The following is a 13,193-nucleotide window of genomic DNA, read 5'->3' on the forward strand; positions in this document are numbered from 1 at the left end:
AAATCCATTTGCCACCTCTCAACCCAGCTCTGTAGCTTACCTATGTCCCACTGTAACCTTAAACATCCTTCAGTACTATGCACAACTGTACTGACCTTAGTGTTGTCCACAAATTTACTAACAACTCTTATTTGTGAACCTCAGTCCCATTTAGACTTATAGTCTGTTTCTAAGTATTCTCCTTGACCACATTGTCTTTTAGCAGTGTGAATACTGATGAAAAATATTCATTTAGTGTTTTCCCCCCCATCTCCTCTGACTCCATGCACAACTTCCCACTAATGTCCTTGATTGGTCCTAACCTTACTGTAGTCATTCTTTTATCTCTTCTATACCTATAGAAAGCTTTAAGGTTTTCCCTGATCCTATCCATCAATAACTTCTCATGTCCTTCCTCACTCATCTTAGCTCTCCCTTTCAATCTTTCCTGGCTACCTGGTAACTCTTAATTGCCCTAACTGAGCCTTTTACATCTCACCCTAACGTAAGCTGCCACCTTCCTCTTGACAAGAGATTCAACTTCCTTGGTAAACAACAGCTCCTGCGCTCAACAACTTCCAACAAGTACATACTTATCAAGGACACACAGTAGCTGTTCCTAGAATAAAGGATGAACCCAAGAGAGACCTCAGGAACCTGAGCAGGTTATGATTATGTTCTATATTACAAACCAATCCAGAATAGCATTTAATGAAGTCATCAGGTTTTTGACTTACACTTGCAGAACAGCACAACACAACCTGACCAAAATGGTGATCAAACCGTATAGGGCTGTAATCGTGTGGCACTGTAATCAGAATCCAGTTCTTGTCACTGAAATGGGGGATAGTCATGGTCTGCAGGATTTGCAAAGAAAGAAACACTGGACTAGGGTTAGTGTCAAGGTCCTGGGATGGGAGTTAAGCCAAGAGAAATGTGGAATCTTCAGCCTGGAAATGAAACATTTGAAAGATCTTTATTAACAAATGTAAGGTGATGGGTTTTTATTTTAAGAAAAGTTAATCTAAAACACCACAAATTGATTGAGATTCAAATCAGGACACAGGTTTAACCTTGGAAAGTGACATTAAGTGGTGGTTTCACACTCTCCTTGCATGGAATAATAATTGGGAGTAGTTTGAGATCCAAACCCAGCAGCTATTTACAGAGTTACCTGATACAGCAAATGAAGGACTGCAAAGTGTTTCTGTACAAATGAATTAAGTTGGGACAAAATAACCTCCTCATCAATAAATATCTTGCAAATCTCTAGTCAAATGGAGCCACTGTGTGGGGTCCTGCCCCCATCTGTTTAGTCTGTTATGGACCAGGCCAGCGGTAGGGACAAAACCAAGGACAACATAACCTTGTTAAAGGAGCAGCTTCATCACCAGTCAATTCCCAGAGTTACTGCCAGCTGTCACGGAGGTTAACCCAGCACCTGCTCATTTCCTCACTTTGTGGGGGAGTGGGGAATGGTATTGGAAACTCATCCAACGTTACCAATGTCACTGAAAGACAGCTCCTTTTAAATAGTTGGTTATTGACCCTAAATCACTTCTCTGTCAGCTTGACTGTATCGAGTGATCTCGTATTTTGTACTTTTTTTTTAGGTGTTGGGCTCCTCATCGTTGAAGGAGAAATACCCTATTTTCACGTTTGCAAGGGGCTGTGCTCAGGATTATGGTCTGGATGAACTCTGCACACTCAAACCGGATAAAACTGTGCTAATCTCCAAATCTGGAAGACCAGGGAAGTCAAAGCAGAACAGCACTGATGAATTTGTCTTTCTGTGATAAGCAAATGGACTCCATTAGATATCTGTGCCTGCTGTATTTCAGCAGGGCTGAAACTGGGAGCCTCGTGGAGTGTTCCTTTTATTTATATTCTGTTGTCTTTCCAGGAAGGGGATGGTCCCCTGAGGGGAGACCACCTCTTCTCTTGGTGACTGGGATTAGCTCTCTTCCTGACCAAGCAGCATTTGATTGAGTTTTCTTTCTTTCTTTTGTAGCGGTGCTCGTGCTGCGCAAGTCTGTTACGGATGCGTTTTTGGGCAAGTTGTCAATTGCAAGCTGAGTAACACTGTTTGTAGTAAAATCTGATACGGGTATCCCAAAAGGCCCACCTGTTGCTACATTGTGTAGGATGATGTTCATGAGGGTAGTAGTAGTCCGGTGACAGCAATCCTTCAGCTCACCAGACTTCAGTGTGTGAGCCCGAATTGTCAATGGCAGGGCTGGAGGATTGCCAGGTATTGGAGCTGAATCCAGTGTTCTTCATAATTTGAGGAGATCAAATCCTAGTTGAGGCTGGGAATCCTGAATCGTGGCTCTTCCTAGCATCTAACAATTGGGTACAAATGTTCCCTCAGTGGATTGGCAAATTCAGCACAGAATCAACCAAGTCCAACTTCAATGTGAATGTTTTTCCACTGTTTCTCCCAGGGAGGTACAGCCATCAGCTGAAAGGGGAGGACTGTATTGCTTCACTCCATTGTGTATATTTGCTGTGGCAAGCAGGAATCCTTTCAGACTAGTCACTCGTGTGTGTGTGTGTGTGTGTGTGTGTGTGTGTGTGTGTGTGTGTGTGAGAGAGAGAGAGAGTAAATTTTCTAACCTGCCATTCCACAGCTCAGGTTGGTGGGTCTGCGACATCCCTTTAGAATTTTCTGAAGACTCTCCTAACTTGCCTACACATTCTGTTTAAACGTTGACAGTCTTGTGATCTGAATATTCTTAGTGTCTTTGGGGCCACTCTCAGGAGTGAAATCTTTCATTCTGAAAGATTGCAATTAACATGAATAATTTTGCATTGAACAGGAGAAAGATCAGAACCAGCATTGTTGTTAAACCTGACCTCCCATTGTGCCAAATCCAACCACACACAACTCTTTGGGGACGTCAAGTGACAAAGGTCAATGCAAGGAAGAATTGGATGAGGCCCCTTTAATCTCTGTGGCCTACATTCAAATTTGTAACCAGGTGATGGGATGGAAGTGGCTGCTTTCTGCAGCCCTCCTCTGCGTAAGAAGCTTTGACTAGCCGCAAGGTTGGACACTATTTGATGCTCAGCCACAGGGTGTGGAAATGGAAAAGACCAGTGTCCAATAGGCGCTCTCCTGTGGTTCATATTCGGGCACAAAATTGGAATAGAACAGACCTTTGTTCTGTACTTACCCATACTGGACCGAACAGCTTCCAGACTGTGAACATGAGATGGTCATAAAGCAAAGTCTGATCCCTGTGTGACCTGCAAATCCAGCACTGTTACCTAACTCAAACCAGCAGTGTGTCCCCTTTCTTTATGAATTGATCAAACAAATAATAGCTGGTTTAATGAAAAATTTATTTCTCATCCAATCCAATTCCTGTATTGTGGTTATTTGTGTTTTGGAAAACGCTGGTTCATTTGAAATCTAGCTGTGTTTATGTCCTTGTATCTACACCCTCTCGACCTACTGTCTCTTCACCCCCTGCCCCTAGAGGATGACTGTTTGCATGCTTGTATAGTACTGTCAGTGTTTGCTGGTAGGATTTCCTGCATCAATGTAATCTGACATAACTGGTCTGGGATTATTTGCCTCTGACAGTTCCCCTCGGGTAATATAAACATGTGAAAAGTACCAAATTGACCCTCCAGTTAAATTAGGAGACCTTACTTTAAAATCATTTTTATTTCTGACCGGGAATCTCAGTGCAGTGGTTTTCTGTTTGTTCCATAGCTCTTGGTTTTGCATGTTTCCTAATATGTTTGTAACCAGAAGCTGATGGGCCTACTGGGGTACAGTGGGAATTTTAGAATAATGTTTGGAAACTTGAGTATTGCTGGACAGATTGCTAACTCACCTCTGCTTTTCCTTTAGAGAATCCCCATGTTTTATTTGCACTTGCTAAAAAATATCAAACATTGTTTGTTTGTAATTAGCAACAAATTGACTTTATTTCCTCTGGACCTGGTAGTGATTTGCATTAATATCTCTGTCCATTCCAGCTACTGAAGATTTTGCTATTATTAATGGACTACTAGTGTTTTCATCCAAACAATGATAACTGTTGGTTTTCTTTGGAAGTCTTTGTAATACCGCTGTGCCTCTATGTAAAGAGGAAGCTATCAAAGCCAGATCCTGTCTTTGGGAATGTTTCTTTGCTGAAAGAGTTGGGTTCCTTGGAGATAGGATCAAGAGCAACTTGCAAGGACTTGAGGGTCTGGGAGGGGTTCTGGCCAGATCAGGAAAGGCTCCCACTTCAAGATGATCCAGAGATTGGAGATGTTCAAGTTTCCAAACAAAACCAGGCAAGCCCAGTGTAATCTTACTGTCACCTCTTCATCTGGTGCATAGCCTTTAGTATTGTTGTTGGAAAACCTTTTTGATATCAATATTTACCTTCATTCACTAAATTTATTCATTGTTGCATTTCAGTCTCCCACGAGAAAAACACTGGCAAAGCCTTCATTAGAGAAGGGCTGCCAGTCTTAACTTTTGCGATGTTTGTCTGTATTCTCAAATAGTTTCTTCCCCTTTTCTTCGGGGTTGGTAGAGAAAGGAGGGACTTCTATCAGTTTGCAGAATAATTTCAGCAATATCTTTTTGAGAATCCATTTATGTTGCATGTCTTTAATTCTTTCAGGATTTGAATAGTAATAGGAAGTTGAAAGCCTGTGTCAGTAGTCTGTTTTTCTGTGATTCCGGTCATACACCTTCCTACTGTAACTGGAGTGTTAGTGAAGAAGTTATTACAGTTTCGCTGCTCCCATTGAGAGTTCCTAATGGGTGTGGCTTACTGTGGGGTATGCAGGGCACTTAAATTTAGAATTGGTACCAAGGGTTGGAGGGGACATGTTAGTTCTGGATGTGTTATAACCTTCCTAAACAAACTCAAATATGTAGTCAGTAACTCTGTTCTTTTCTGATTACCTTGACTATTTTCAGAGCAACATCCAGGTCCTTTTATTGGTTGTCGGTGTTGGGTTAGACTGCCAGATGTATGTAAACACTCCTGGCTTACTGAATCTGTGCTGCCTGAATGCTGACTCAGTACACAAAGATGCTCAGCTAGTTCTGGGAGAACCAGCTCTACCTTCCTTTCATCAATTCACTGGAGTTTGTCACCTGCCCTAATGTGGAATAATTATATCCTTGAATCTCAGTCCATCCAGAGAATAAGTTAAATTCCTTTTGTCTTGAATGAAGTGGATGTGTCATTATCCAACTGGGGTGGACAAGGTCAGAAGTCACACGACACCAGGTTATAGACCAACAAATTTATTTGAAATCACAAGCTGAGTTTGTGATTGCAAATGAACCTGTTGGACTATAAACCCGGTGTTGTGTAACTTCTGACTTCTGTCTTGAATAACTGAGAAATTATTGTTTTGTCTTCCATCTCCCCTACCCCTCCCAGTCAGTATCTACCCGTGGAACCCCTGTCCTTGGTGTTCAGCAGCAGGGTACTTTCCCAATGTCTGTCTTGGCCAATGTTCCTGCCTTAACTAACTCCATCGGAACAGATTTGGCATCTCATTGCTGTTTATGTGCAGAATGCTGTATTGTATGGTATAACTACTGTTTAAGAAGCACTTTGAGTTATTTGAGAAATGTTAAGCTGCTATACAATCAAGTTGTTCTTCCTCTATTAATTAAATTGCTGCTTCAGCAGGATTGCACTCTGGCGACCTTACTTCCTGAGCATCATCTGACATGCGCTGTTAGTGAGCACATTCATTGTGTGGATGTGGTGTCGGAAGTTTTTTTTTCCCAGTGAGTTCAGTCTGACTCCAACTCAACTCTCTCTCTTAGCTGAACTACTTTTATTAATTTGATCAGTAAACAGAATTGATTCAGTATTCCGAACTGGAAAAAGTTCCAGGGATGGTTCGAGCTATCACTGATACCGAAAGATGCCAACTCCTGCTCTTGAGCAACAGAGTGAGTGTTGGCTGCAAGGTGGTGGTGTGTGTGGAATGTTTTCCTGATTTCCCCTAATGATAGCGGTGTCTTCATGTCTACTTTTATCGTTTTGTTCCTTGCTCACCAATCCAAGTATGGACTCATTGCTGGGATTGCTTCTTGTACCTCTTCCAATTTCCTTGATCTTGTGTGTGAATCATTGGGCATGTGCAGGCAGGCTATGTAGTTGTGGAAGATGTCACTGTCTGATCTTTAACAATGGAAGAAATCAGAAAAGGGGCAAATCCCTTCTCTCCCCACCATGATTCTAAGAGTTATTGAAATCATGACCTCCCTGACTCAGCCAGCATCTTTACCCCTCAACTATTCGGAAGCTTTTCTGTCTTTGCTTGAAGAGAACTCCTTGCATGACTCGATGAACTTACCAGAATGGTAATTATTGGGTTGGCTGGTCTTTGTGCTCTGTGTCACCTGGTTACAGATTTGCAAATGTAAATCAAATCCTCCAGAACTAATGGAAAAAAAAATCAAGTGAGCAATTTATCTTGAGTTTATGCTGTACTTGCAATATTTTATTTCCAATTCCTAGCTCTGAAATGCGAATGGACTTAGCTTGGAATGAGCAGGGAATTGAGATTGATCTTCTTCTTGGCTCCTGCTTTGTCGGAGAGGAGATTGAATTGTTGGTGTTGTAATGGTGTTTGTACTCTACTGTCACTGAAATCTGTTCATTGATGTTGTGCATGTACTACTGAAAGTAACTGTTCCAACATTGTTGTTTTAGTAAGGCCTGTGTCGACTGATTGTATCCAAATTAATTTCTAGGTCCCTTAGTGCACAGTGCACAACTGTGTCTTTAACCATGTGGGTTCCTGCTTGACGTATGCTGAGGTTTGCTGTCCTTAGCTGGGATTTAGTGCTTAGATTAGATTACAAGAAGTAAATCAGGCAGGCTCTCTCTTCCCAAATGCTGCACAGTAACTCTGCTGGACCATACATGAAGCTTCAGGTGAGGATCAGCACCAAGTGGTCATACACGTGGGTGAGGTTTCCCAGAATGGCTGGCACAGAAGCAGACCTCAAGTGGGTCAGTAGCTTCAGAAGAGAATAGAAGGTGAGAGGTTAAAATGAGTTCTGCATTTATCCTTCTGCAGCAGTGTTCCCTTCAGACCGAGGAGGAGGTCTGGACTCAGCCCACTTCAGTTCAGCTTTTGGTGGACCTTTTCCCAAACATAGAATCAACACAGGCCTTCCTAAAACAGTGTATTCTGCAACCAGTTGCAGTACTGTTTGACCAGACACCTTTTCACTGTGGGATTGGAGAGCCTCCCAGGTAACACTAGTGGGCTTTTAACCCTTTGAGGATGTGATGTTTGGTGGGAGATAGGAGAGGAAAAAGTGCCTCTCCCATTGTCCTTAAAAACCTTGGAGCTGATGGGGAGAGTGGACCACTCTGTCATGTCCCTAGGATCGCTGCTGTGCACTTGTAGTCCCTTTTTCACATGACATGTAGCATTAAAGGAGCAGTGGGATGGTTTAAACAGAACTCACTGGAAAGAAGATTTATTTTTCTCTACACGTTTGATTTAATATGAGCATGAAAAGATTTGTGGAAAGGCCTGAAGATGGAAAGACATGTAAATGTCTGAAATTGCAGTATTTTCAGATCTATATTACAAGTGATAACCACATTCCTCAAGAGGCTAAAGCTCCATTTCTTTCTAATTTATTTTTGTTCAGAAATAAGCTGTTAACTTGAAGCTGTTTGGCAGTTTGAAATAAATGAAAGTAGGTACTTGACAATCCCTATACTCCAGATTTTGTTGTTTTATTGACACACTTGAGACCTAAAACGATCTAACCAAACCATGCACTGACCATCATCATATTGCGATAAATAATCCAAAGAGATGTGGTGAAGGAGGTGCTTAATAAGTTAAAGTATGATCAGATACATGGGGCAGCAAAGCAAAGGACATGTGTTCAGTGTATGTTAAAAGCCATCTGCATTTTCTGTGCTGAGCAAGTCAACAATCTACACCTGGTTTTGATTTCTGAAGTTTAATGAGATTTGGAGATTTATTGAGGTTGGGAGGTGGGAGGGGGGCAATCACTGGGAAGTACATGGGCTCTGTGCTTCTGGGGAAATCCCCTGAAATTGTTACAATTCAAAATAAGACCGCTAAATTCTCATAAGATTTAGCCTTCATTGCCTTCACTTCTGAATCCTGACTCCAACATGTGGCAAACTATTAATTCTCAAGGTTTCCTCCTGAGTTCTGATAATCATCCAACTGCTGAGCAGCACAGAATCCATCATTCAAGTGCTGTGCAATAGCATTTAACTATTGCCCATTCCTAACATGGAGTCTGCCGCTGTTTCTCTCTCTTCAACCTCAGTGATCTCTGAACTGTTCAGAGTCAAAACTAAAAAAACAAACTTGTAATCAATCCCTCCATTGCAGGGTAGTGTTGCCTGTTGCATGAATGCTCCCATTCATACACTGCTGGCTATAACTCTGCAGATGCATTCCAGTGCAACCTTGCTTAATAGAAGTGTGGCCTCTGGGAGCAGTGGGGTTAGGGGCAGACCAGAAAAATCACCCAAAAACCTAACACAGTACAGCACAACCTGAATGTTCTTGTCTCAGGGCAAGCAATGAACTCGGTATTTTAAATTTTGATATGAAACTGTTCAATGTATGGTACTGTCCCCCTCACATGCTCAGACAGCAGCTGACATCAGTGCATGCGCTGAACAAAGCATGCAAAATGATTGCTGGAATTGTGCTATTGTGAACAGAGGTAAGTGTTCTCAAATACCACTCCCACATGTTATAGTGAAATCTTGCTGCCGAGACACACCTTTTATATGAGAACTACCTGCAAAGTAGAGGATTTCAGGACTAATGTCATCAAAGACCCAACTTAGAATAAATGATGGGGAATTGACTGTACATGGTGATCCATGGTGAGAATGGGTTACCGGACAGGGTGATCAAGGACCTTGGGTGTCACCAACCAGAAACCTGCATATTGCAGAGGGAGTGTTCAGGTAAGATCAAATGAGATGCAACTCTGCCTCCAGTCTGTGATCATTGAACAATGCTTCATTCAATTGCAAAAATGTATTGAACCATTGCTTTTTTACAATCCTGAAAATCAGTTTGTGGATCGGAAAATCAAATTGGCAGAGTTTGCCATGAGGAAAAATTCAGTGTATTTGGGACAGTTTCCTGAAATAATATGCTGTAAATTTGACCAGGGGTCAGGCTGTTTTGGATCTGGAGCCAGCTTTAATAAACAATCTTGGTAATAGAAGCAGATAGGCCAGAGGGGGTGGAGTTGCCTTGTTAGCAAGAAATGAAATTTAGGTCAGTAACAAGAAGTGATATAGTCAGAAGGTGGAGAATCTGTGGGTAGAGCTAAGGAACCAAAAAGGGGAAAAGACCCTGACTGGAGTTACTTAAAGGCCTCCTAGCAGTGGTCAGAATGTGGGAAAGTAAATCAGGAAATAGAAAAGGCATGTAAGAAAGAGACTGTTACAATCATGGGGAACTTCAATGTGCAGCTGGACTGGGAAAGTCCGCTTGATAGCAGATACCAAAAAAATGAATTTGTGGAATGTCTACATTGCTTTTTTTCCCCCTGGAGCCCACCAGAGAAAGTGATTCTCAATTTGGTGACATAATGAGGGAGCTTAAGGTGAAAGAACCCAAGGGGGCAGTGAATGTAAAGTGATCGAACTCACCCTGCAGTTTGAGGGAGAAGCTGGAATCAGTATTACAATCTGAGTCAAGGTAACTACAAAGACACTAGGGAGAAGTTGGTTGAGAAGGGGAGTCTAGTGGGGAAGATGGTGGAGCAGCAATGGTAGCTTTTTTGTTTTTGCAGGTAATTTGGGTGGCAGAACAGAAATTCATCCCAAGGAAGAAGAAACCTACTGAGGCGGGGGGAGGATGAGGCAACTATGGCTGACTAAGGAAATCATGGACAACATAAAAACAAAATAGCTGAAAATGTGTTGCTGGAAAAGCGCAGCAGGTCAGGCAGCATCAAAGGAGCAGGAGAATCGATGTTTCGGGCATAAGCCCTTCAGGAATGAGGAACGTGTGTCCAGCAGGCTAAGATAAAAGGGAGGAGGGACTGGGGGGAGGGGCGTTGGGAATGCAATAGGTGGAGGGAAGTCAAGGTGAGGGTGATAGGCCGGAGTGGGGTGGGGGCGGAGAGGTTAGGAAGAAGATTGCAGGTTAGGAAGGCGGTGCTGAGTTTGAGGGATTTGACTGAGACAAGGTGGGGGGAGGGGAAATGAGGAAACTGGAGAAATCTGATTTCATCCCTTGTGGTTGGAGGGTTCCCAGGCGGAAGATGAGGCGCTCTTCCTCCAACCGTTGTGTTGCTATGGTCTGGCGATGGAGGAGTCCAAGGACCTGCATGTCCTTGGTGGAGTGGGAGGGAGAGTTGAAGTGTTGAGCCACGGGGTGGTTGGGTTGGTTGGTCCGGGTGTCCCAGAGGTGTTCTCTGAAATGTTCCGCAAGTAAGAGCATAGTGACATTGTGGACGGCACGGTGGCACAGTGGTTAGCACTGCTGCCTCACAGCGCCAGAGATCCGGGTTCAATTCCCGCCTCAGGCGACTAACTGTGTGGAGTTTGCACGTTCTCCCTGTGTCTGCGTGGGTTTCCTCCGGGTGCTCCGGTTTCCTCCCACAGTCCAAAGATGTGCAGGTCAGGTAAATTGGCCATGCTAAATTGCCTGTAGTGTTAGGTAAGGGGTAAATGTAGGGGTATGGGTGGGTTGCGCTTCGGCGGGCCGAAGGGCCTGTTTCCACACTGTAAAGTAATCTAATCTAATCTAGTCTTAACCGATAACTGAATGCTGAGTTGCCTAATGCTGTCTTCATGGGACCTTGAGACTTTGTTTAGGTCATCTGAAATTCAGATAATTGAGGTTCTACTGTAGTCTTGTAAGACATTAAGGTCTGGATGAAGGAACTGCAGATGAGAAAAGACAGGTGGGGGGACAGTGTTGAGAAGGTGGGAGGCTGCAGAAGGACTTGAACAGGCTAGGACAATGGGCAAAGAAGTGGCAGATGGAAAACAATGTGGGAAAGTACGGGTTTATGCAGTTTGGTTTGAAGAATAAGGGCATAAACTTTTCTAAATGGGGAAAGGCTTTGGAAATCTGAAGCCCAAAGTGACTTGGGAGGTCTAATTCAGGATTATATTAAGGCTAACTTGAGGTTCAGTTGGTGGTTAGGAGGTAAAATGCAATGTTAGCATTAATTTCAAGAGGGCTAGAATACAAGAACGGAGATATACAGCTAAAGCTTCATAAGGCTCTGGTGTTTGGAATATGGTGAGCAATTTTGAATCCCTTATCTAAGTAAGCTTTGGAGGCATCCAGAGGAGGTTTACTAGAGTGATCCAGGACTAAAGGGCTTGTCATGGAGGAGCAGTTGAAGACTGTGGGTCTGTACTCTGGAGTTTAGAAGGATGAGAGGGGATCTCATTGAAACTCAGAATACTGAGAGGCCTGGATAGAGTGGACGTGGAGAAGATGTTTCCACTGGTAGCAGAGATTGGGACCAGTCCCAGAGTGAAGGGATGACTCTTTAGAACGGCAATGAAAAGGAATTTCTTCAGAGGGTAGTTAATCTGTGGAATTCATTTCTGCAGAAGACTTTGGTCAAGTATTGTGTGTATTTAGGACCAAGATAGCCTTACTAATCAAGGGCTGTGGGGAGAAAGGTGGAGAATGGGATTGAGAAACATCAGCCATGAGGAAATGGCACAGTGGACTGAATGCCCTATTTCTGTTCCTGTGTCTTATGGACTTCTGTCCTGGGGGACAGTGACCATAGCATGGTAGAATTTAGCATTCAGTTTTGAGTGAGTCACCTTGGTCAGAAACAACTGTTAGCAAATAAATTAATGTACAAACAGGAGTAGATATTCAACCCCTCAAGCCTGTTTTGCCATTCAAGATGATCATGGTTGATCTGTGGCCTAACTCCATATACCTGTCTTTAGCCCATATTCCTGAAAGTCTTTGCTTACCAAATTTATCTCTGATTTAAAACTAACAACTGATTTAGCATCCATTGACATTTGTGGAAGAGTGTTCCAAACATCGACCACCCCTTGTGTGTCAAAATGCTTCCTAACATCTCTCCTGAAACGTGTAGCACCAAATCTCAGGGTAGTCTTGAGGAGGAGTTCGTTGAGTGTATCTGTGATAGTTTTCTTGAACAACACGTAATGGAACAGATGAGGGAGTAAGCTATCATATATCTGGTCCTGTGTAACGAGACAGCAATAATAATAAATGACCTCATAATTAAGGATCCTTTTTGAAGGAGCGATCACAGTATGGTTGAATTTTGAATACAGATGGAGTGTGTGAAGATAAAATCCAATACCAGGATCCTGTGCTGACACAAGGGAGACTACAATAGAATGAGGGAGGACTTGACTAAAGTAGACTGGAAACAAAGATTTGATGGTGGGACAGTTGAGGAGCAGAGGAGGCCTTTCAAAGCAATTTTTCAAAGTGCTCAGCAAAAGTATATTCCAGTTAAAAGGAAAGACTGTAAGAGGAGGGGTAATCTGCTATGGGTGCCTAAGGAAAATAGGGAGGCTGTCAAAGTGAAAGAGAAGGCATACAAAGTGGCCAAAAATAGCAGGAATCTAGAAGATTGAGAAAGCTTTAAACAGCCACAAAAAAAAAGCTATAAAGAAAAGTAAGATAGAACATGAGAAAAACTAGCACAGACTATAGAGACAGATAGCAAAAGTTTCTCTAAATATATAAAACAAAAAAGTGGCTAAACATTGGTCCTTTAGAGGATGAGAAGGGATATTTAGTTATGGGGTATGATGAAATGGCCAAGGCATTGAACGTGTATTCTATTTCGGTCTTCACAGTGGAGGACACTAAAAACATGCCAGTAATTGACAAAGAGACAAAGGTAGATTACAGAAGAGCTAGTGTTGGGTAAGCTAATGGAGCTAAGGGTAGACAAGTCTCCTGGCCCTGATGGAATGCATCCCAGGGTACTAAAAGAGATGGGGGGAGAAATAGCGAGGGCACTGGTGGTAATTTTCCAAAATTTGCTGGACTCTGGAAAACTGCAAATGTGATGCCACTGTTTAAAAAGGGAATTATAGACCGGTTAGTTTAACCTCTGTAGCAGGGAAGATGCAGCATGGATTCATGAAAGGCATGTTATGTTTAACTAATCTTTTGGAATTCCTCGAAGACATTATGAGCAAGGTGGACAACGGGGACCCAGTAGATGTGTACCC

At 42.8% G+C, this 13,193-nt stretch overlaps 1 protein-coding gene across 3 annotated transcripts in view; it reads left to right on the top strand.

The window, feature by feature from the left end:
- atg4da (autophagy related 4D, cysteine peptidase a) overlaps positions 1-7,692 on the top strand; it is a 28,008-nt gene extending 20,316 nt beyond the window's left edge. For all 3 annotated transcript variants that reach the window (XM_072564434.1, XM_072564433.1, XM_072564432.1), the window contains one exon: positions 1,593-7,692. In XM_072564434.1, the coding sequence (XP_072420535.1) occupies positions 1,593-1,775 (183 nt within the window). In that variant the 3' untranslated portion in view covers positions 1,776-7,692. The remainder of the gene's footprint in view (positions 1-1,592) is intronic.
- The last annotated feature ends 5,501 nt before the right edge of the window (positions 7,693-13,193 follow it).

Source organism: Chiloscyllium punctatum, chromosome 46 (genome assembly GCF_047496795.1).
Source record: "Chiloscyllium punctatum isolate Juve2018m chromosome 46, sChiPun1.3, whole genome shotgun sequence".
NCBI classification, from domain to species: domain Eukaryota; kingdom Metazoa; phylum Chordata; class Chondrichthyes; order Orectolobiformes; family Hemiscylliidae; genus Chiloscyllium; species Chiloscyllium punctatum.